This window comes from Bombina bombina, chromosome 1 (genome assembly GCF_027579735.1).
Source record: "Bombina bombina isolate aBomBom1 chromosome 1, aBomBom1.pri, whole genome shotgun sequence".
Classification (NCBI taxonomy): domain Eukaryota; kingdom Metazoa; phylum Chordata; class Amphibia; order Anura; family Bombinatoridae; genus Bombina; species Bombina bombina.
In genome coordinates this window covers 579378940-579404173 of record NC_069499.1, presented here as the reverse complement: position 1 = coordinate 579404173, position 25234 = coordinate 579378940, and the positions used below count along the sequence as shown (strand labels likewise).

The 25234-nt window shown below is 39.3% G+C and overlaps 1 protein-coding gene across 3 annotated transcripts in view; it reads right to left on the bottom strand.

The window, feature by feature from the left end:
- Window positions 1-502: 502 nt before the first annotated feature.
- LOC128645666 (putative methyltransferase DDB_G0268948) overlaps window positions 503-25234 on the bottom strand; it is a 201569-nt gene continuing 176837 nt past the window's right edge. For all 3 annotated transcript variants that reach the window (XM_053698817.1, XM_053698815.1, XM_053698818.1), the window contains exons 7-8: window positions 7730-7867; window positions 503-786 (exon numbers count right to left, since the gene is read on the bottom strand). In XM_053698817.1, coding sequence (XP_053554792.1) covers window positions 693-786; window positions 7730-7867 — 232 coding nt within the window. In that variant the 3' untranslated portion in view covers window positions 503-692. The remainder of the gene's footprint in view (window positions 787-7729; window positions 7868-25234) is intronic.

Sequence of the window (25234 nt, the reverse complement as noted above, 5' to 3'; positions counted from 1 at the left end):
CGATTATCGCTTGCAAGCAAACATTTTACTTTTAACTTGTACTCGCTCTAACCCGTGTGCATTAAAGGTTTACTTCTGGCAGTGTTTGCGCAAGAGCAAAAACGCTAAATAGATCACCGCTTGTAATCTGGCCCAAAATGTTTAATAAACTTATATTGCAAAATGCATATATGTTTCATGATTTAAAAGATAATAAAATGGGAAAATGAAGAATTTTGTTTGCCCAGTTTAAGTTCACAGGTATGGGAGTCGAAGGAGGAGAAAAAAACACCCTGTAAATTTGCTCTTTATATCCTTCCATAAGCATCCATTTGATGCCAATGAGCCACCATGTTTAAAATGATGTTTAGCACAAGTGTTCAAGTCTCTCAAGTGTTGCACCTGCTGCTTCATTATATTTGTTTCTTGTTCTGTGCACACTGAAGTGAAAAGGTGCTCATTACAGACAGAAGGAACTTGTAAATGCAACCATGCTGCAGTTATAAATGACTCAACACAACAGTTTTGCATGGCAGCGTTGTATACATTTATTGCTCTTAATTCAATAAAAAGTAATTATTGATATGCATTTGAAGAAAACAAGTTAATGAGGTTTTTTATTTGTAAATCTTAAAAATAATAATGCAAATTTTATTAATTCTCTTTAGCTCTATAGATCTGTAGGTTTTCCAATGTTTTGTTTCTAATTCTGCCTACTCAGAGGACTTGCAACCAAGGACACAGCAATGTTTCAAGTGAAGTTTCATGACAGCTTTTTCAAAATCTGCTCCCAGGATCTCCTGAAATCTGCAAGGGGTGAGAAGAATATTTTAGTGTCAAAATATATTGTTCAGAAACTGTGCAAAGTAAGGTAAGTACAATTATTTGTGGGCCTCATGCCTTGACATATAATGCTGAAGAGAAAAATGGGATATTATTTAAAAAAACAAACATATTTTATGCTTACCTGAAAATGTATTTTTATGGTTGTTAGAGTCCACAATCCATTACTCCTAGGAATTACTCTTTCCTGCCACTAGAAGGAGACAAAGATTCCCAAATCCCAAGAGCTCTATAAAAACCCTTCCACCTCACTGGTAAAATAGAAAGACATATAGCCAAGCAAAAGAGGTAGGAAAAAAATAAGAGCAAAATAGAAGCATAGAAAAAAGATGTCAACAAAAATAAACCATCACCAAAATATAAACAGGGTGGAGTCTCGTGGACTCTCACAATCATGAAAGAAATACATTTATCAGGTAAGCATAAATTATATTTTCTTTTCTACAGGTGGTGAGAGTCCAAGCTGTGGATTTCACGAGTAATGAAAAATAATGGTGGGATAAAGAGAATCAAATCCACAATCCAAAATGTTTTCTTTTTTTTATATGCACTTAAAATGACCAATAGGCAAAAAACTAAACATAAAGCTGAGACCACTACCTGAAGGATCAAAGGCTGCCTCAGAAGAAGAAAAAATATAAAAATGGTAAAATTTAGTAAAAAGTATGCACAGACGACCAAGGGGCATATTTAACAATATGCGAGCGGACATGATACGAAGTAGCGCATCATGTCCGCTGCACATCGCTGCCCATCGATAAATGTCAACAGCATATGCTGTCTGCATTTATCATTGCACCAGCAGTTCTTGTGAACTGCTGGTGCAATGCCGCCCCCTGCAGATTCATGACTAATTGACCGCTAGCAGGGGGTGTCAATCAACCAGATCGTATTCGGTCGGGTTGATTTCTGTTCACCGCCTCAGAGCAGATGGACAAGTTATGGAGCAGCGGTTATGGAGCTTGATAAATATGCCCCAAGTAGCTGTTTTGCAAATTTGGTCAAAAGAATCCTCATTCTTGAAAGCCCAAGAAGTGGCAACTGATCTGGTACAATGAGCAGTTATCCATTTAGGTTGAGGTTTTCCCACTTGCAAGAAAGCTTTATTAATTAAAAGTTTAAATCAAGAAGCCAAGAAAATGGCAGTAGCTTTCTGCCTTCTCTTACAATCTGAAAAACGAACAAACAAACTGGAAGTTTGTCTGAAATCCTTATAAGCATCAACATAATATTTAAAAGCTCTGGCAACATCCAAATTGCGAAGAAGCCTTTAGGATGAATTCTTAGGAAACAAAGAAAGAACATCAATTTCTCGACTTATAGTGTCCGTGTACACAACCTTAGGCAAAAAGCCAAACTTGGTTATTAAAACTGCCTTTTCCTGATTAGAAATGAGATAAGGAGAATCACAAGAAAGAGCAAATAATTCAGAGACTGTTCTAGCAGAAGAAATAGCCAAAATGAACAAAAGCTTCAAAGAAAAAACCTTAATATCCAGCTTATGCATAGGCTCGAAAGGAGGAGCCTGCAAAATATTCCACACCAAATTTAGATTCTAAGGTGTGGAAATTGACTTAATCACAGGCTTAATACATGCCAAAGCCTAAACAAAACCTTGAATTCCAAGAAGATTAGCCATCTTCTGAGGAAAGAAAAATGAAAGAGCAGAAATCTGCCCTTTTAAAAAACTGGCAGATAGGCACTTATCAAGACCATCCTGTAAACACTGCAGATCCATACACCAAGAAATAAAGGCCTTCCAAACCTTATGATACATCCTCCTTGCCACAGGCTTACAAGCCTGAAACAAAGTCTGAATCACAGAATCATAAAAACCTCTATGCCTAAGAACTAACTGTTAAATCTTCAAGCTATCAAGTTTTGAGACTTGTGATCCAGATGGAAAAATGGACCTTGAGACGAAAGGTCTGTCCGAAGAGGCTAAGGTGGGCAACTGGACATCTGAACCAGTTCTACAGTTGTACACTCCTGGATTATGAACAGCAGAAATTTGGCAACAATTGGCTTTTGGCTATGAGAGAATTCCAGACACTTCCCTTTTGGCTAGAGAACTGTGAGGTTCCTCCCTGATGATTGATATAAGTAATTGCTGTGACATTGTCTGAACCGAAGATGCAACTGAGGCCATCTATTAAGAGCTCTGAAAATAGCACTGAGTTCTAGAATATTTATTGGCAACTTTGCCTCCCGAGGAGCCCAACCACCCTGTACTCTCATAGACCCCCAGACAGCCCACCAACCTTGAAGATTTGCATCTGTAGAGATCATAGTCCAAGTAGAACAAGCAAAAGAAGCCCCCTGCATAATATGCTGATGATCCAGCTACCAAAACAGAGACTGAACTATTCTGTAATCTAGAAAAATCTTCTAAAACAGCTGAGTTTGATCCCTGCACCACTGATGAAGTATACAAAAGCTGAAGAGACCTCATGTGAAACTGAGCATGAGACCTAAAACCTCCATGCAAAGAGCAAATGAGGGAAAATAAATATACTTAAGGTTTTGACAAGCTGAAACCAATTTCAATCTTCTCAGATCTGTTAGAGATATTCTCATGGAAAATGAATCTATTTGTACCCCCATAAAAGAAACCTTTGTCTGATGAACCAAAAAACTCTTTGGAAAATTGATCTTCCAACCCTGCTGTTGAAGAAACAACAACAGTCTGCTGGTATGAGATTCTGCTAAATGTAAAGATGGAGCTTGAACTAATTTATCATCCAGGTAAGGAAATACAGTAATACCCTGAGTTCTGATCACCAACAGAAGGGTACCCAGAACCGTTGTGAAGATTCTCTGAACTTTAGCCAGAACAAATCGTAGAGCAACAAACTGAAAATGCCTATCCAGAAATGCAAACCTCAGAAGCAGTGTCCCTTATGAATGGGAACATTAAGATAAGCATACTTTAAAAAATCTATTGTGGACTTAAACTTACCTTGCTGAACAAAAGGCAGAATAGTCTCAATTTTGAAATTAGGAACTCTGAAAAGTTTGTTCAGAGACTTCAGATCCAAAATTGGTCTGAAAATTCCCTCCTTTTTTGGAACAATAAAGAGATTTAAGTAAAAGTCCATCTTTTGCTCCAACAATGGAACAGGAACAATTACTCCCATAGTTTGTAGATCCGAAACCGATTAAAAAAAGCTTGGTCCTTCAACGGATTCTTTGGAACATTGGACATAATAAACCTTCCTCTGGGAGGCCTTGTTCTGAAACCTATCCAATAACCCTGAGATACAAGATTTAGAACCCAAGGATCTGAAACAGACTAGAAAAAAGTTTCCTGAAAAAGGTACAGCCTGCCCCCTACTAGAACCTCTGGATTGGGGGCCATAACTTCATGCAGACTTGGAAGTAGAAGTAGATTTTTTAGATTGTTTAGGCCTGTTTCAATTTGAACTTGACTTCCAGGCATAACAAGAGGGATCTTGCTTTTGAAAGGAAGAATCAGAATTTTGCTCCCTGTTAAGACAAAAGGAACAACAATGATTAGAAGCCTTAGACTTACTCCTGGACCTCTTGTCCTGAGGAAGAATAGACCCCTTACCTCCGGTTATAGTAGAAATAATAGAATCCAAAACAGAGCTAATCAACTTCTTCCCTTGAAAAGAAAGATAAAAGTCTATATTTAAACACCATATTAGCAGACCATAATTTTAACCATAAAACTCTTCTGGAAAGAACTCCCAAAGACATACACTTGTCATTTATTTTAATAATGTAAAATACAGCATCACAAATAAAGGAGTTAGCACATTAAATAATCCCAAAAGGTTAAACAAATCACCAGCAGAACTATCAGAAAACGGCTCAGAGAGACCATTTAACCAAATGGAAGAAGCAGCAGCAACATCAGCAATGGGAATAGCTGGCCTAAATAACTAACCTGCTTGCAAAAAAGGCCCTTCTTTGAAAGGATTCTAACTTCCTAACTAAAGGGTCCTTAAAAGAAGTACTATCTTCCAGAGGAATTGTAGTACGCTTAGCCAGAGTAGAAATGGCCCCATCTACCTTAGGGACAGTCTCTCAAAGGTCAATATTTTAAGCAGGTAGGGGATACAATTTATTAAACCTTGCAGAATAATTAAAATGATTATCTGGCTTAGACCATTCCCTAGAAACTATCTCAGAGACAGCATCAGGCACAGGAAAAACCTCAGGGGTTTTAACCAAAGGCTTAAAGAGAGCATCTAAAAGATTAGAACATTTTTCCTCAGTTACCTTAGGATCTTTAACCTCTACAGTAAGTAAAATCTCCTTTAAAATAGAACAAATATTTTTAAAGGATGATTCTGGTTCATGATCAGAGGAAGACCCCTGATTATCAGAGAAAACCTCTCCTTCTGAAGACTCATCAAAAACCTTAACAGTAGCATCAACTTCAGGAGGTTTAACTATTAGAAAGCAAATTTAGAACTAACCTTTTAAGCTTACTTTAAGGTGGCATAACTGCCAACATTTCAGATTTTGGGGCCGATTTAACAAAGTGCAGCGGACATGATCCACTGTAGCGTATAATTTTTGCCGCACATCAATAAATGCTTATTATATATTAATGCTAATAATATAATGCTTATATTATTGCGCAAGCATTTCACTAGAAATGCTTGTACAATGCTGCCCCCTGTAGATTCGGGGGCCAATCGGCTGCTAGCGGTCGGTTTCAATCAACCCAATCATATCCGATAGGGCTGATTGCTATCCGCCGCCTCAGAGGTGGTGGACAAGTTAAGGAGCAGCGATCTTAAGACCGCTGCTTCTTAACTCCTGTTTCTGGCAAGCCTGAAGGCTTGCATGGATACAGGTGTATACGGCCCTATTTGGGCCTTGATAAATCGGCCCCTAAGTGCTTTACACCAGGTATGAAGTCAGTTGAACTTCCCTGTAAAGAACAAACAGAAGGAGCAATAATACCCTTAGAAGCAAGAGCAGCATTAGATTGGTCACAATGCATTAAAACATTAAAGTCATGTGTTACATAAATGTGCTGGAGGAGATACCTCAGCCTGTTTACAATAAACACACTTAACACTAGCAGGAAAGTGTTCAGAGCACAGCTTCTATGGAAGATTTGGGGACAGAATTCGAAAGCTCCATTATTGCTGCAAACTCTAAAAGTAGAGAATGCATAAAAAAGTGAATAGTTAAATCCCCACAAAAAGAGCTGTTGAGGAAAGGGAAAATGTACCCCCCACCAAAAGTAGCTCAAAACTAGGCCATGCGCACTAATGCGAAACAAAAATGTAGAAGGAGACAAATAAACTACACATCCGACAGCTGGATAATTCGCTATCAGTTAGGGAGCATGCACAAAACCCAAATGCAAATATAGAAAAAAAACACAACAAAAAAACAGTGTGCTCAAATCCGAGGGCTTACATGTGCTAACCCAACGTGTGCAGACACGAAGACCGAAATGTGGGAAAAAGTGCTCAATATGCACAAAGAACCCAACATGTGCAATCCAAAGGGCATATGTGCGCTAACCAACTCATGCAAACCTGAAAACCTGATGTGCAAATTTGAGGGCTTATATGCACTAACCTGACGCATGAAGACCTGAAGGCAAATGCATGGTAAAAACGTTAAAGCATGCCAAAACCGAAAATTAAATACAAAAATATTTAGGCTTATAAAGTGCCAATTAAATAAAAAATACTACTATATAATCCAAAAGACACTCATCTACTAGAAAAACCAGTAGAAAACCAAACCAGGGGTGAAACATAACTGCTGAGTATATGGAATAGGAGTATACTAAAGACCCAGCAGGAGGAGGCAAAGGACAGGTCCCTGCGACACCTGTGAAAGGCTTGTGACTTATTTTCTTTGAGGTGAAAAAAATGAAACATGACCCATTTTCCATATACATTCTTCTGACAAACACTTTACTCTGAGGGAAAATGAGATTCACCTCAGTCTGAGAACCCCTCTCACTGAAGAATCATGTGCACATCTTTATTCTTCACCTTCCTCCAGCGGTGGCAAAGACAAGACTAGTTTACCAGTGAGGTGGCAGGGGTTTATAGAGCTCTTGGGGTTTGGGAATCTTTGCCTCCTTCTAGTGGCAGGTTGGCAGGGAAGACTAATTCCCAGTAGTAATGGATCATGGATTCTCACCACCTGTGTGTAAGAAAAAAACTTAAATTTATCCAGAGAATTAAAAAACAAAAAACAGAAGTATTTATTTTAGAAAAAGAGTCATATTAAAATAAGAAGTTTGAGGAAGTATAAGAAGTTGTTTTAAAAGAGTTTAAATACATAGCTGGAAGAGGAGCAGAAGAGCTTAAAGGGTCACTGAACCCAATTTTTTTCTTTCATTATTCAGATAGAGCATGTCATTTTAATCAACTTTCAAATTTACTCCTATTAATTTTTCTTTGTTCTCTTGCTATCTTTATTTGAAAATCATAAATGTAAATCTTACCAGTCAGACATTTTTAGGTTCAGCACCATGGATAGTGCTTGCTTATTGGAGGCAGACATTTACCCACCAATAAGCAAGCATAACCCAGCCAGGTTCTCAACCAAAAAAGGGCCGGCTCCTATGCATCACATTCCTGCTTTTAAATAAAGATAGCAAGAGAACGAAGAAAAATCTGAATCATTAAAGAAAAAAAATAGCTTTTAGTGTCCCTTTAATGACAGAACAAATAAGTAATAGGCCCCAACACCAGAAACCTAATATTAGATGCATGGATCCTAAAGCCTTATAAAAATCCCAGTTTAACAAAGACAGATTAGAAACGCCCTGATCTACACACTCACAGCCAACCCCTATTAAAATACTGCTTCATATCTCATGACTTAGCCACCCAGTGCTCCATCCCAGATAGTCTCCAGGAAATCTCAGGAGGCTTGTTTTTACAGGGTTGTTCTATACCTCTTTTCGTTCCTTATATGGAATTCTTTGGCTCCACATGGATCTTGATCAGCATAAATATGGGACATGTAAAGTGATCTGAAGAAACCCATAAGATCTTGCAGAGTTATTGGAACAGTTTGTGGTATATTGGTGGTCCTGAATATAAATAAAGGCATAAAGAGAAAATAATATTCACTAAACTTAGTTACATAGTAGACAGTAATCTCGGAAGACATGATATTATTCTTTATTACTACTATTAGAACCTACAGAATGGACAACTGAAGTTTTATAAAGGAACTTTGACCCAATAAGGGCCAGATTACGAGTGGAGCACAAAAGTTTACGCGCAAGCGATATCGGGTTTATTGAAAGTAAACGCGATCGCTTGAGCACAATTGCTATTTACGCTAGAATGATTACTGCAATTTCAGAGCTCTGGTTAACTTTCTCAAAACATGAAAATTGCACAAAACACAAAAAAAATACATTGCAAAGTATAGTCACACCCATAATAACATAATTTAATAAAAATGTATATTGCACACAAAAGTTATAAGGGCTCAAAGATATGAGATCTCAGGTGTTCGAAAAAAAGTCAGTCATGGGGCTTTAACATTGAGATATATAGATATACATCTCTAAAGATGGATATGTATGTATTTATATATATCTATATATGTACATATACAGTTGTATTTACAGTGGATATAAAAAGTCTACACACCCCTGTTAAAATGTCAGGTTTCTGTGATGTAAAAAAATGAGACAAAGATAAATCATTTCAGAACTTTTTCCACCTTTATTGTGACATATAAACTGTACAACTCAATTGAAAAACAAACTGAAATCTTTTAGGTAAAGGGAAATAAAAATAAAAAAATAAAATAATATGGTTGCATAAGTGTGAACACTCTTTTATAACTGGGGATGTAGCTGTGTTCAGAATTAAGCAATCACATTCAAAATCATGTTAAATAGGAGTCAGTACACACCTGTCATCATTTAAAGTGTATCTGATTAACCCCAAATAAAGTTCAGCTGTTCTAGTATGTCTTTCCTGACATTTTGTTAGTCGCATCCTACAGCAAAAGCCATGGTCCGCAGAGAGTTTCTAAAGCATCAGAGGGATCTTATTGTTAAAAGGTATCAGTCAGGAGAAGGGTACAAAAGAATTTCCAAGGCATTAGATATACCATGGAACACAGTGAAGACAGTCATCATCAAGTGAAGAAAATATGGTGCAACAGTGACATTACCAAGAACTGGATGTCCCTCCAAAATTGATGAAAAGACGAGAAGAAAACTGGTCTGGGAGGCTGCCAAGAGGCCTACAGCAACATTAAAGGAGCTGCAGGAATATCTGGCAAGTACTGGCTGTGTGGTACATGTGACAACAATAGCCCATATTCTTCATGTCTCTGGGCTATGGGGTAGAGTGACAAGACGAAAGCCTTTTCTTACAAAAAAAACATCCAAGCCCAGCTAAATTTTGCAAAAACACATCTGAAGTTTCCCAGAAGCATGTTGGAAAAGGTGTTCTGGTTGATGAAACCAAAGTTGAACTTTTTGGCCATAATTCCAAAAGATATGTTTGGCGCAAAAACAACACTGCATATCACCAAAAGAACACCATACCCACAGTGAATCATGGTGGTGTCAGCATCATGCTTTGGGGCTGTTTTTCTTCAGCAGGAACAAGGGCCTTAGTCAAGGTAGAGGGAATAATGAACAGTCCCAAATACCAGACAATATTGGCACAAAACCTTCAGGCTTCTGCTAGAAAGCTGAACATGAAGAGGAACTTCATCTTTCAGCATGACAATAACCCAAAGCATACATCCAAATCAACAAAGGAATGGCTTCACCAGAAGAAGATTAAAGATTTGGGATGGCCCAGCCAGAGCCCAGACCTGAATCCAATTCAAAATCTGTGGGGTGATCTGAAGAGTGCTCTGCACAGGAGATGCCCTCGCATTCTGACAGATTTAGAGTGTTTTTGCAAAGAAGAGTGGGCAAATCTTGTCAAGTCAAGATGTGCCATGCTGAAAAACTCATAACCAAAAAGACTGAGTGCTGTAATAAAATCAAAAGGTGCTTCAATAAAGTATTAGTTTAAGGGTGTTCACACTTATGCAACCATATTATTTTATTTTTTTATTTTTATTTCCCTTTACCTAAAATATTTCAGTTTGTTTTTCAATTGAGTTGTGTAGTTTATAGGTCACATTAAAGGTGGAAAAAGTTCTGAAATGATTTCTCTTTGTCTCATTTTTTTACATCACAGAAACCTGACATTTTAACAGGGGTGTGTAGACTTTTTATATCCACTGTATGTATTTATATTTGTATATATGTATTTACAGGCCTATATACACATATATGCATATGTACACACACACACACTGTATACATGTGTACACACACACTGTATACATATGTACACACACACACACAATCTGCAGGGGGCGGTATTGCACAAGCAGTTCTGGTGAACTGCTTGTGCAATGATAAATGCAGACAGCATATTCCCCCAAGTGTTTCTCACAGTAGGGACTGGTGCAATTTAATAGTAACGGAGGGTGAATAAACATAAAGGGCCAGATTATGAGTGTAGTGGTAGTTTGCGCTCACTTTAGAGTGTTAAAAAGGAAATGTATTCTTACCTGATAAATTTGTTTCTTTTACGATAAGATGAGTCCACGGATTTCATCCTTACTTGTGGGATATCGCCTCCTGGTCAGCAGGAGGAGGCAAAGAGCACCACAGCAGAGTTGTATATATAGCTCCTCCCTTCCCTCCCACTCCAGTCAAAAACAGCCTCAGACGAGGCAAAAGTATTGAATTTGGAAAATTTGGAAAAAGTGTGAAGAGACGACCAAGTTGCAGCTTTGCAAATCTGTTCAACAAGAAGCATCATTTTTGAATACCCATGAGGAAGTCACAGCCCTAGTGGAATGAGCCGTAATTCGTTCAGGAGGCTGCTGTCCAGCAGTCTCATATGCAAAACGGATGATACTCTACAGCCAAAAGGAAAGAGAGGTAGCTGTAGCTTTCTGACCCCTACGTTTTCCTTAAAAAACGCACCTAAATCAAGGTATCTATGACCGAATCAGAAAATCCTCGCTTAGATAAAACTAAGGGTTCAATCTCCAAGCAGTTAGCTGCAGAGAAACTTCATTTTACCTCTTCCTATCACTAACACAGGCAAAGAGAATGACTGGAGTGGGAGGGAAGGGAGGAGCTATATATACAGCTTTGCTGTGGTGCTCTTTGCCTCCTCCTGCTGACCAGGAGATGATATCCCACAAGTAAGGATGAAATCCATGGACTCATCGTATCTTGTAAAAGAAACTGCTAGTAGTAATTTTTACGTTTGGAGATTCGCACTCGTATTTCAAGTTGAAAGTTAAAAGTTTGCAATCTAGCGTTTGCAAAGATGTGGTAACAAATAAACTTTGAGAAGTTGCAAACGCAAAATAACATTCCCACATAAACTTCAATTGAGCTGAAAAAATTGGGGAAAAAATAACACTCACAAGTCGTACAAACACGATTGTGGTTATTTAAAACCATAACATAAGAAGATAATATTGCATATATCAATGCAATGTTCTGCACATAGCAAAACATATTGAATTTATTCTTAAAGAGATATTTAAATGTATATCTGATGGATTTTTGCACAAATATATATTTAAACCTATATACACACATATATATATATATGTACATGATTATATATAAGTTTAGATATATACAGTAAAACACTTTATTAAATATGAATATTGCATAAATATGATTTTTCATATTTTCATCTACTTGACTGCAAAGGACTCCAATGCACTATATATGTCAGAGCAGAGGTTGAAATAGCACCTAACTGAATGCAGTTATATATTTCTTTACTATGTGGAATTTCCTGGCTGCTGCTGTTAAGTTGTTCTCACTTTCCTCTAGGTGAGAGGGGTATGAAATTTCTTGAAAGACATGGTTTTTACAGCGCTTCCAGACATGATTTCCTCATGTACATGCAAATGAAACAAAAATGAATGTGTCCCATGAGATATAGCGATGTGTAATAACCATAAAAAGCAATATTATCCGCTCACCTGGGAATACCACAGGGATAGGTGGTAATAAATCCGTTCTAGTTTTCTTGTTCCTGTTCCAGAAATTGTATTGTCTTAAGGCACAAGTAGCTCTTGATCCCAGAGTTATTTTACTTGGTTTGAAATCCACTAAATGATGGAATGTAGAACACCCCACAAGTACAACTCTGTATTAGTTGAACAGAGAGTGATATGTGGGGAAGTGTTTGGCAATAATCTAGAGCTGACTGCTAGCAATAACCTAGATTACGAGTTTTGCACTAAACAGGGTGCGAAACTAACGGCAAAAAAGCTGCATCATTTCACTCTCCATAGTGCTGCCATTACGAGTTATTGAAAAGCCTCCTTGTGTGTGCGATATGGTGGCGTTAAGCTCCATACCACAAAAAATCCAAGGGCTGATTTGATGTGTTTGTGCACGCTTATCCCATAGACATCAATGGGGAGAGAGTGTTAGAAAAAAACCTAACACCTGAAGTGTGGAATGAAAAATCTCCGTAACACAGCCCCATTGATGTCTATGGGGAAAAAAAGTTACGTTTAAACCTAACACCCTTACATAAACCCCAAGCCTAAACACCCCTAATCTGCCCCCCGACATCGCCAACACTAATAGGCCACTAGATCAGGATCCTATGGTGTTATTTACCAATAAACTAAATTCCATCATTCAATTTGGGTTTGAAGAAGGTATTCTCTCTTTGAAAGAAAAACAATATTTAACACCAAAAAATCCTAACATTCCGGGCAGGCCTATTATAGCTAGTATGAATAGTATTACTGACCATCTATCAGCCTACAAAGACTACTTTTTGCAGAAATATGTTAGGCAACTCCCTTCATATATTAGGGACACTACTGACTTACTTCAGAAACTTTCAAATAGAAAAAGAGGAGACCAATATCTATAGATGACATCTGATGACAACGCATTATATTCGAACATATCACATGAAATAGGTGTATATTATGTATCAGATTATCTAAATTAGGATATTTATATGCTCAAAATACAGAAAGAATTTCTACTTTAGTTAATTGACTTCATACTTAAACACAATTATTTAACATATTTAGACAACTATTATCTCCAGACTAAAGGTAATGCCATGGGGACCAGGTTCACCCCCAGCTTTGCCAATTTGGTCATGTGGTGCTTTGAGGACATTTATGTCTATTGCCAGAGCTGGAGGCAGAACCTGGTCTTCTATGGCAGATATATAGACGACCTGATCATCATATGGAATGGGTCTACTGATTCAGCTAGAGGCTTTGCTCTTAAACTTAATGACAACTCCTTTGGTTTTACTTTCACTTATAAAATACATCCGGAAGAAATTGACTACCTAGATACAGCCCTCACATGGGATGTTAATAATTTGGTTCAATCTAAAACCTTTTTTAAATTAGTTGTTAGCAATAATTGTTTAGATTATCTGAGCAACCACCTAGGCAGCTGGAAAAGGAACAAACCCTACACCCAGTTCAGGCGTATTAAGCACAACTGAACTTTATTAGAAACATATGATGAACAGTCACTCACCCTGAAAAACAGATTCACTGAAAAAGGCTATCCTCTGGCACTTATAGAAGAAGGGTACCTGAGAGCTAGACAATTAGAGAGAGAGAGATGATTCTCAATTCTCCACCAAAAAATAGGTTGAATAATAAGTGCAACAAGAGGAAGACTACCTCATTTATTACCAACTAGTACTAAAGCCCGTGTACACTGGCCATTTTTTGCAGTACAGCAGTCCCACCCCTTGCTCTCTCCCCCCTCTCTTTTGCTCTCTCTTCCCCCCTCTATTTTGCTTTCTCTCCCCCCTCTCTTTTGCTTTCTCTCCCCCCTCTCCTTTGGCTTTCTCTCCCCCCTCTCCTTTGGCTTTCTCTCCTCCCTCTCCTTTGGCTCTCCCCCCCCCCCCTTTTGCTCTCTCCCCCTCTTTGCTCTCTCCCCGCCCCCCCTTTGGCTCTCTCCCCCCCCTTTGGCTCTCTCCCCCCTCTTTGGCCCTTCTCCCCCCCCTCTCCTGCTCCCTCTCTGGCTCTGTCTTAATTGAAAGCCTTTGCCTCTCTGGCCACGCCCCCATCGCGGCACCCCTCCCGGCCATGCCCCATCGCGGCGACACCCGTCCGGCCACGCCCCTCGCCGCTCCCGGCCACGTCCCTTACGACGCCCGGCCACGCACCCATCGCAACGCTCCCGTCGGCCATGCTCCCTGACACTCCGCTTCAGCCTTGCTCTGTGCTGAGTGCTGAGTGTCAGGATCCAAACGGCCAGGTATGTTTGTCACGTGCAGTCTCTACTGCGCATGACTGCATCTGACAAACATACTTGGCCATTTATTATATAGGATTATAATTCCAATTATAAAGCCATAAGGAACATACTCAACAAGTACTGGTATCTTCTTAAAAAAGACCATATCCTTAAAGAAATATTAGAGGACCAATCTAACATAACATACAGGAGAGCCCCCACTATTAAGCAAAAAATAGCCCACAGTAAAATCATAATGTCTAAAAGAACTCCTAAGATAGGAATACCTACTAATAATAGCTTTCAACACAAAGGTTCTTTTAGATGTAAAATAAAAGATGTAATATGTGTAAATATATTACACATTGGACCACCAGCGTCACTTTTACTACTTCAGGATATACTTATGAACTAAAAGAGAGACTGTACTGTAGCTCCAAGTATGTAATTATTTCACCTGTGTATGTGGGGCTCAATATTTAGGTAGGACAATTAGGAAAATAAGAAGTAGATGGGGTGAACACTTTAGGAATGTTGATAAGGGCAGCCTCAAACATAGTGTATCTAGACACCATGTCCAGTGTCATTCTGGTTTTAACTGTCAGTTTCGGATTACCCCTCTGGAAAGGATTCCTTACAAACTGGGTACCAATAGGTTCAAAAGCCTATGCCAGAGTGAAATCTACTGGATCTATAAATTTGATACCCTCTTTCCAGCAGGGCTAAATGAAAACATAGATATGGCTGCATTTTAAACATCTGTATATTATATGTACTTTACAACTCAATGTACACCTTGCTTTGTGTTTATAATTTCACCATCATCTTTACATGCAATACCGGTTAGTATGGGGTACCATCATACCAGTAGAGATGGTTTACAGTTGTCCCTTAATATTGAGAGGGTTGGCATCATTATTTCCATTATGCGTGTTATATCCTCCCCATGTTAGGGAAGGGAAATAGCGTATATCTATATGTAGGAGTCATACATCTATTCAAATTTAATAGTATTAATAATAATTTTAGTATAGGGACCTATTGATGAATATAGTTACTTATTATTTATCAATACCACTTAATGGAATCCATATACTATTACTCATTATTTAAATATAGGACAAATAATATTCACATTTATTTCACTAGTCCCCTTTACACTTTATTTATATATACTTAAATACCCATATAAGGGATACACCACACCCCTAGACTATAGAGCATTTTTTATTAAGTTTACATTATTATTATTATTATAGTTTGTGTATATATATCATATACACAAACTAAAGATATCCCTATTGTCACAAGGGATAATACAGATCCAAATGCATAGTCTTTATATATAACTATGAGAATATATCAAATCAATTCCCCACTTTTATTATATATACGGTAAGTACAGTTATACCATTCTGTTTTTTCCCATACACAAAAAGTATATACTTATTCCCTTTATTAATATTTTATAGCATTCAGATTAGGGCATATACACTAAATTAATATCATTTTTTAGGAGTAAGACATATAATCAGATATATTTTCTTTCCCCTCAGAATGAGTAATGTATAGATAGACCACTAGTATATCACTTCTGTTATTGTTTATAGAATAAGTTATATAGTTAGATTCAATATAATATAGATAGGTCACTGGTATAAATCGTTTATTATTTTTAAGCACTTTATAATTGATACATGGATTGTTAATTTCTAGCATATTATAATTCCCTTATCACATCAATGTATTATTTTTATTTCACAACATCACATAAGGTACATCTACCCCCCCCCCCCCAAACAAGTAGTTACCTATACTTAACGTTTCATAAAATAAACATAGGCTCTATCCAGAAGGGGCGGTTATGACTAACGTCACATGGTCAAACAGTGACGAATCAAGTCCCAATAGGTTAGACGTCAGGCTAAACGTCAGTTCTAGAGTGACGTATACAGAAATGTTCCCCGACCCTAACTAGATGCTCCCCATAGTAGATATATGGGAAACGCCATAAGAAGATCAAGGTATTTGACACAATTGTTTCCACACAACATCTAGTATGAAACAAATATCAACACATGTATTAATGAAAACAACGTCAATTTGAGCTTGTTTTTTAAAAAATATTCTTCCTACACCCTAATCCGATTCAATAATGGATAGATCAATAAATACAATGGGCAGTAAATTTTACTGACATGGATATTAGAAATAACTTTAATAAAGCAGCAAGTAAAATTGGTGGATATGGATACTTGGTTCTAATAATCCCCATTAGTAATTTATAGACAGCACCTTACTACTATAAATGTTACACACACATATGTGAGTGATTGTACTACAGGAGTTTTTAGAAACAATTTGGGAATCATTTGGGTTATAATAGAGACTATATGTCGTAATAGAATATATGGTCTTGATATGATATCCACAACAAGGTACTATAAAGTTGTTCTTTGATATGTATAAGTATTGTTAATGATTAGTTTTTTAATTAAATGATGTCAGATATTTTTAGATAAACTGTCCACACTCCTAGCATTAGTAATTGAATTAATTATGCACACATACACCTGAGAGGTGTGTCAGCTAATAGAGGATAGGGATAGGTTACTTGATGTATTTAAGGCAGAACTCTCATTTTGTGAACAGAAGCCTGATGAAACAGACAGCAGTCTGAGAAACGCGTTGCTATCTGTGTTTTTTAATTATCAGTGTCATTTGGTTGACATCTGTGTTTTCTATATACCATTAAATTGTGGAATTTTAACCTTTTCTGAGAGTCTGAGCTTATTTGATCCATTGAGGACACCAGAGAGACCGGTATACACGCTGTGCCAGTGAGCTGGAAAACTGCTAGTTCCCAGTCTGCTTGACTTAGCACAATTGGGTGCTGCTCCACTTGTGAGTATCTTTTTGGCATTCACATTATCCATTTGTACCAACTATATCCCACTAGGAGGTGCCTTTGTTTTGTGATTCCTTTTCGCAGTGAAATATTGTATCCAGACCATATGCCTGGCAAAGTGCTGACTCCACATTGGGTGTGACCAACAGATCATACATCATCTGTAGTGATGTCACGAACCTAAAATTTTGCGTTCACGAACGGTGAATGCGAACTTCCACAACTGTTCGCGAACGGGTGAACCGCCATAGACTTCAATAGGCAGGCGAATTTTAAAACCCACAGGGACTCTTTCTGGCCACAATAATGATGGAAAAGTTGTTTCAAGGGTACTAACACCTGGACTGTGGCATGCCGGAGGGGGATCCATGGCAAAACTCCCATGGAAAATTACATAGTTGATGCAGAGTCTGGTTTTAATCCATAAAGGGCATAAATCACCTAACATTCCTAAATTGTTTGTAATAACGTGCTTTAAAACATCAGGTATGATGGTGTATCGATCAGGTAGTGTAAGGGTTATGCCCGCTTCACAGTGACAGACCAAACTCCCCGTTTAACGGGACAGTCTACACCAGAATTTTTATTGTTTTAAAAGATAGATAATCCCTTTATTACCCATTTCCCAGTTTTGCATAACTAACACATTTATAATAATATACTTTTAACCTCTGTGATTATCTTGTATCTAAGCCTCTGCAAACTGCCCCTTTTTTCAGTCCTTTTGACAGACTTGCAGTCTAGCCAATCAGTGCCTGCTCCCAGATAACTTCTCGTGCATGAGCACAGTGTTATCTATATGAAATACGTGAACTAACACCCTCTAGTGGTGAAAAACTGTTAAAATGCAATCTGAAAGAGGTGGGCTTCAAGGTCTAAGAAATTAGCATATGAACCTCCTAGGTTAAGCTTTCAACTAAGAATACCAAGAGAACAAAGCAAAATTGGTGATAAAAGTAAAGTGGAAAATTGTTTAAAATGACATGCTCTATCTGAATCATGAAAGTTTATTTTGGCCTAGACTGTCCCTTTAACGCACCGCAAACAACCGCAAATTTGCACAACCGCAAACTCCCCATTTGCACAAGGTTGGATACCAAGCTAGCCATGTCCCATTCCTTGTCCTAACTGATGTAATTGAAGGTCTCTTCCTCCACCCAGCCACGTACAACACCAAGGGTCCCCGAAAGGTGACAACAAGCCCCCTGGGATGCCTGCTGTGTTTGGTCTTCCACCTCCTCAAAGCCACCTTCCTCCTCTGACTCCTCTTCTTCAGACTCCTCTCTCTGCATTGCCTCTCTCTGCATTATTATAAGGTGTGTAAGTAGTACTATTCCTATAAGTTTAATCCCTGTTACGTCCCCTATCAGGGGACGTGTATATGGCATCGATTTTAGGAACCGGGAGATGGAAAAAGATGCTTGGTCGGTCCTCCTACTTCAAATTTGGGTCACTGCGCGTGCAATCTAATGTGCCACCAGATAAGAGTGGTGTGTTAAGTATAACTATTCTTATCAGTTTAATCCCCGTTACGTCCCCTATAAGGGGACGTGTATATGGCTTCGATTTTAGGAACCGGGAGATGGAAAAAGATGCTTGGTCGGTCCTCCTACTTCAAATTTGGGACACTGCGCGTGCAATCTAATGTGCCACCAGATAGGAGTGGTGTGTTAAGTAGTACTATTCCTATCAGTTTAATCCCTGTTATGTGCCTTTTTTTTGGTTTGGTTTTTAAAGCCACCGTGCAGCACCAGAGGCCAGAAAAATTAGGCATGTACACATGCCTGAAAAATTAGGTATTGTTGCAGCCAGAAAAATTGATGTTTGTTTCCCAGGCAGAAAGTGCCCTAAAACATTGCGGCTTGAACCCTAGTTGGTGGCGGATAAGTCACGCAAGTCATCCGGCAGAGATAAAATACAGCAGCGTGTGGACCATTTTTAGCCCAAGGCAGCTCATCTCATCAGGCCTTTTTTAGTCAAATGTATCGCCCACTGTCAGTCCCTATGGGATCCATCCCTCATTCATCTTAATATAGGTGAGGTAATCTAGACTTTTTTGACCTAGGCGACTTCTCTTCTCAGTGACAATACCTCCTGCTGCACTGAAGGTCCTTTCTGACAGGACACTTGAAGCGGGGCAGGCCAGAAGTTCTATTGCAAATTGGGATAGCTCAGGCCACAGGTCAAGCCTGCACACCCAGTAGTCAAGGGGTTCATCACTCCTCAGAGTGTCGATATTTGCAGTTAAGGCGAGGTAGTCTGCTACCTGTCAGTCGAGTCGTTCTCTGAGGGTGGACCCCGAAGGGCTGTGGCGATTAGTAGGACTTAACCTCTTAAGGACATATGACGGAATTTTTCCGTCATAAAACAATTGAGCAAACTGAAAGCTGTGTCCTTAAAGGGTCAAAAAGCTCTGCATGTCCTCCATCAACAACACGTCTGTACAGCGTCCTGTCCTTGCCGGCGTGGTCATGGGAGGAGGAGGATTACTTTCACCTCTTCCCCTGTTAAATTCCCGTTGTGCTGTGACATCACCCTTATACGCTGTGTAAAGCATACTTTTTAATTAATTTTGGAACTGCTGCACCCTTTCCGACTTGCGGTAATTCTGTAACATTTCAGGCACTTTATGCTTATACCGGGGGTCTAGTAGCGTGGACACCCAGTACAGGTCATTCTCCTTCAGCCTTTTTATACGAGGGTCCCTCACCAGGCACGACAGCATGAAAGACCCCATTTGCACAAGGTTGGATGCCGAGCTACTCAAGTCCCTTTCCTCATCCTCAGTGATCTCACTGAAGGTATGTTCTTCCCCCCAGCCACGTACAACACCACGGGTACCAGATAGGTGACAACGAGCACCCTGGGATGCCTGTTGTGGTTGGTCTTCCTCCTCCTCCTCAAAGCCACATTCCTCCTCTGACTCCTCTTCCTCACAATCCTCTTCCAGCGTTGCCGCAGGTCTAGCAAGCAATGCTGATAAGGCTGTTTCTGGTGGTGATGGTGACCACAACTCTTCCTCTTCCTCTTCACGCTCATCTATGGCCTGATCCAGCACTCTTCGCAGGGCACGCTCCAGGAAGAAAACAAATGGTATGATGTCGCTGATGGTGCCTTCGGTGCGACTGACTAGGTTTGTCACCTCCTCAAAAGGACGCATGAGCCTACAGGTATTGCGCATTGCGCATGAGCGTCCAGTAACATGGTAAAATAATTCCCAGCTCCGCAGAGGCTGTCCTAGCACCCCGGTCATACAAATAGTCATTAACGGCTTTTTCTTGTTGGATCAGGCGGTCGAACATTAGGAGTGTTGAATTCCAACGTGTCGGGCTGTCGCAAATCAAGCGCCTCACTGGCATGTTGTTTCGCTGCTGGATATCTGAAAAGTGCGCCATGGCCGTGTAGGAATGCATGAAATGGCCACACACCTTCCTGGCCTGCTTCAGGACGTCCTGTAAGCCTGGGTACAACGCGTTGTACGATCAGATTACACACATGTGCCATGCACGACATATCCCTGTTATCTACATCCTCTGTCAATAATGGTTGCGCATCACTATCACTCATTTCTTCCAACTGATGTGTAAATAACTCCTTTGGCAGATCAAGTGAAGCGGCTGTGGTGCTAGTGTTGCTGGTGGTGGCAGGCGGGCGAGTGGTAACTTAAGAGGTGCCTGAAGCTAAGCTGGAGGAGGATGGTGCGTCAAGGTTCCGAGCGGAAGCTGTAGAAGATTGGGTGTCCTGTGTTAGCCAGTCAACTATGTCCTCAGAACTGTTCGAGTTCAGGGTACGTGGCCTCTGAACACTGGGCATTATTCTAGGGCCAAAGGGAATCACAGCACCACAACCTCGACGGCCCCTGCGGGGTGGCCTGCCTCTGCCTGTCATTTTTTTTTTCGATTAGTGGTACTATGCGTGCAAGCTACTGTGACAACAGATATGAGTGGCACTGTGCACTGGCAGAAGTTGGCAGAGTAGACGCTGTAGGCCTGACACACATGCTTGCAGACAACTAACTGCTATTCAATCTATTACAGTCAAAATTGTATTTTTTTTTTTAAATGTACACTACTGTTACACCAGATATGAGGTGCACTGGTGTGACACTGTGCCCTAGCAGGCCCTGAAACGCACACACGTGAAGGAAACTGACTGCTATTATTTCACAGTCAAAAAAGTGTTGTTTTTTTTAAATGTACACTACTGTTACACCAGATATGAGTTGCACTGGGGTGACACTGTGCCCTGGCAGGCACTGAAACGCACACGTGTGAAGGAAACTGACTGCTATTATTTCACAGTCAAAAAAGTGTTGTTTTTTTAAATGTACACTACTGTTACACCAGATATGAGTTGCACTGGGGTGACACTGTGCCCTGGCAGGCAGGCACTGAAACGCACACGTGTGAAGGAAACTGACTGCTATTATTTAACAGTCAAAAAAGTGTTGTTTTTTTTAAATCTACACTACTGTTACACCACATATGAGTTGCACTGGGGTGACACTGTGCCCTGGCAGGCAGGCAGTTAAACGCACACGTGTGAAGGAAACTGACTGCTATTATTTAACACAGTCAAAAAAGTGTTGTTTTTTTTTAAATCTACACTACTGTTACACCACATATGAGTTGCACTGGGGTGACACTGTGCCCTGGCAGGCAGGCACTGAAACGCACACGTGTGAAGGAAACTGACTGCTATTATTTAACACAGTCAAAAAAGTGCACTGGGCAAGTGGGCACAGTATATGCTGTGAGCCTGACACACACCCTGGCAGGCTGGCAACTGCAATTAGATTACACAGGGAAAAAAAAAGCAGATGTTCTAGCCCTAAAAAGGGCTTTTTGGGGTGCTGTCCTTACAGCAGAGATCAGATGAGTCCGTCAGGACTGTAGTGGACACTGAATACACTAGCCTAGCTATAGATTTCCCTATTCAATCAGCAGCAGCTACACTGTCCCTCCTCTCACTAACAATGCAGCTTCCGAATGAATCTAAAATGGATGCTGTCCAGGAGGTAGGAGGGTCTGGGAGGGAGGGTCTGCTGCTGATTGGCTGGAATGTGCCTGCTGACTGTGAGGTACAGGGTCAAAGTATTACTCAATGATGACGAATAGGGGGCGGATCGAACTTCGCATATGTTCGCCCGCCGCGGCGAACGTAAACATGCTATGTTCGCCGGGAACTATTCGCCGGCGAACTATTCGCTACATCACTAAACATCTGAATAATACAGGAGGAATATCAACATCTAAAGGACATTTGCACCTTTGCATCTACTTAAGAACTGACTCCTGGAACATATAAGAGTCAATAAGAGCAATTGCATATATTTTATTACTTTTACTTTTGCATATCTTTTATGTATATGTTTTACTACATTTAATATTAGTATACTACCATAATTGTTATTTAGTCTTTGGTGTGTATATGTTTATATATATCTATCATTATACTCATTTGAGTTAATAGGTCACATCATAAATTTTCTTATCTGTATTTGCACCCCATAGAGCTGCCACTTAGTTTGTGTACCAGGGTATCAATATGCTTATTTATTTGTTATATACTATATATTTTATTTTGACAGATTTATTTAATTGACTGTCCATATCTATATTTGGTGAACCCATTTAATTAAGGTTAAAATGTGGTGCATCACTATTCACAGGGAGCTTAATTTTTAAGCACATTTGATCCAAGGACCGCCTTCCATTATTGACTGACCCATAACGTATGACTTTCTTATACTATCTACATTATAACAAATTACCTATTAGGAGAAATAACACTCTACTATATAGAATTGAGAGATCCTGTAATATGCGCACATACTGACATTTTAATGTGGTAATTTGTATGGTTCATGACACTCTAATTCTATTGGCTAGCAGTGCTGAGCCCCTACGTCCACTGACAATCATGTACTAATTGATGTTGTTTAATATTAATACATTTCGTCTGACTTCTAACCAATAACTGGTTATTGGTATGACATATACTGGAGGCTTTATCTATTTCTATATGATTATTCTCCCTGTAAAATATAATTTGTATGCTGTTACAAAGAAGTTAGCTATATTATGATCCGGTTTATTTCACCTGCTGTCTGTGTCATATCATAATATTTATATTTGTCATATTTATCTGATATTTTTAAACATTGTATCATGTTAGATATTGGCTGCAATATATCCTGATAAGTTTAAAGGTATGTTGTATACATAGTGTTATATAAAGATACTGCTATAAAGGGACCGTCTACACCAGAATTTTTATTGTTTTAAAAGATAGATAATCCCTTTATTGCCCATTCCCCAGTTTATCATAACTAACACAGTTATATTAATATACTTTTAACCTCTGTGATTATCTTGTATCTAATCCTTTGCAAACTGCCCCTTTATTTCAGTTCTTTTGACAGACTTGCAGTTTAGCCAATCAGTGCCTGCTCCCAGATAACTTCACGTGCATGAGCACAGTGTTATCTATATGAAATACATGAATTAACACCCTCTAGTGGTGAAAAACTGTTAAAATGCATTCTGAAAAGAGGTGGCCTTCAAGGTCTAAGAAATTAGCATATGAACCTCCTAGGTTAAGCTTTCAACTAAGAATACTAAGAGAACAAAGCAAAATTGGTGATAAAAGTAAATTGGAAAATTGTATAAAATTACATGCTCTATCTGAATCATGAAAGTTTATTTTGGCCTAGACTGTCCCTTTAAGATACACAGTGTGATTTTAAACTAGGTTATTTTTTCTGTTGGTTGCTAAGGGGACACATTTTGGCACCTTTTTCACTTGTGGGAGGGGTTTATGGTTTAAATACACTTATTGTACTGTTGTTCAGGTTGATCTGAGGAAGGGGGAGATTATCCTCGAAATGACACCAGAATAAAGGAATATGGAAGTTTGTCTGAAACATAGCCATTGCGGTCTGTATACTCTGTATTCTCTCTCTCTCTGTATTCTCTCTCTCTCTCTCTCTCTCTCTCTCTCTCTCTGTATTCTCTCTCTCTCTGTATTCTCTCTCTCTCTCTCTCTGTACTCTCTCTCTCTCTCTCTGTGTTCTCTCTCTCAACAACTCAAAAGCTTGTTCTATGGCAAGTCACCAACTAGGAGTAGCCTCTTTTAGCCCAGTTTTGCTTTTCACAAAGGAAAACTTTCCTGAATCATATCAGTCTTCACCCTGTACTATATTGAAAACACATTTGATGTTTTACGTTGTGATTTTAATGTATTTTTGAATATATGCACTCATTTCAAATCTGAAGACTGCAACACACTCCAAAACAGGGGCAATTTAGGACTAATAGAGATGTGACAAGTTGAAATAAGAAGGTGATGTGAAACAGGTGAGGCAATCATATAATCATAGTATATAAGGAGCATCCAAAAAAGGCCTAGTCCTTTAAGAGCAAAGATGAGTTGAGGCTCGCCAATCTGTCAACTGATGCTTCAGCAAATAATCCAAAACTTTGAGAACAACATTCCCAGAGACAAATCGGTAGGATTTTGGCCATATCACCTTCTACGGGGCATAATATATTTAAAAGATTCAAGGAATCCAGTCAAATCTCGGTATGTAAAGGGCAAGGCGGAAAACCACTTTTGAATGTGCGTGATCTCAGATACCTTGGACATCACTGTCTCAAAAACCGTCATGCGTCTGTAATGGATATCCTGACATGGGCTTTGGAATATTTTGGTAAACCTTTGTCAGTCAACACCATTCACCGGTGCATCCACAGATGCAAGTTAAGGATTTTCAATGCAAAGCAGAAGTCATATATCAACACTGTCCATAAGCGCCGTCGACTTCTCTGGATTCAGTCTCATCTGAGATGGACAGTAGCACAGTGGAATCGTGTTTTGTACTCAGACGAGTTAACATTTCAAACAGTTTTTGGAAAAAACAGCCGTCGTGTTCTCTGGGCCAAAGAGTAAAAGATCATCCAAGTGGTTATCAGCGTCAGGTCCAAAACCAGCATCTGTCATGGTATGGGGGTGTGACAGTGCCCATGGTATGGGTAACATCTGTGAGGGCACTACTAATGCTGCCATCCAGATGTTTTCTTTTTCAGGGACATCCCTGCATTTTCCAGCAGGACAACACCAAACCACATTCTGCCATTACAAACACATGGTTGTGTAAGCAGAGAGTGCAGGTGCTAGCATTGCCTGTCTGCAGTCCTGACCTGTCTTCAATTGAGAATGTGTGGTGCATTATGAAGTGCAAAATAAAG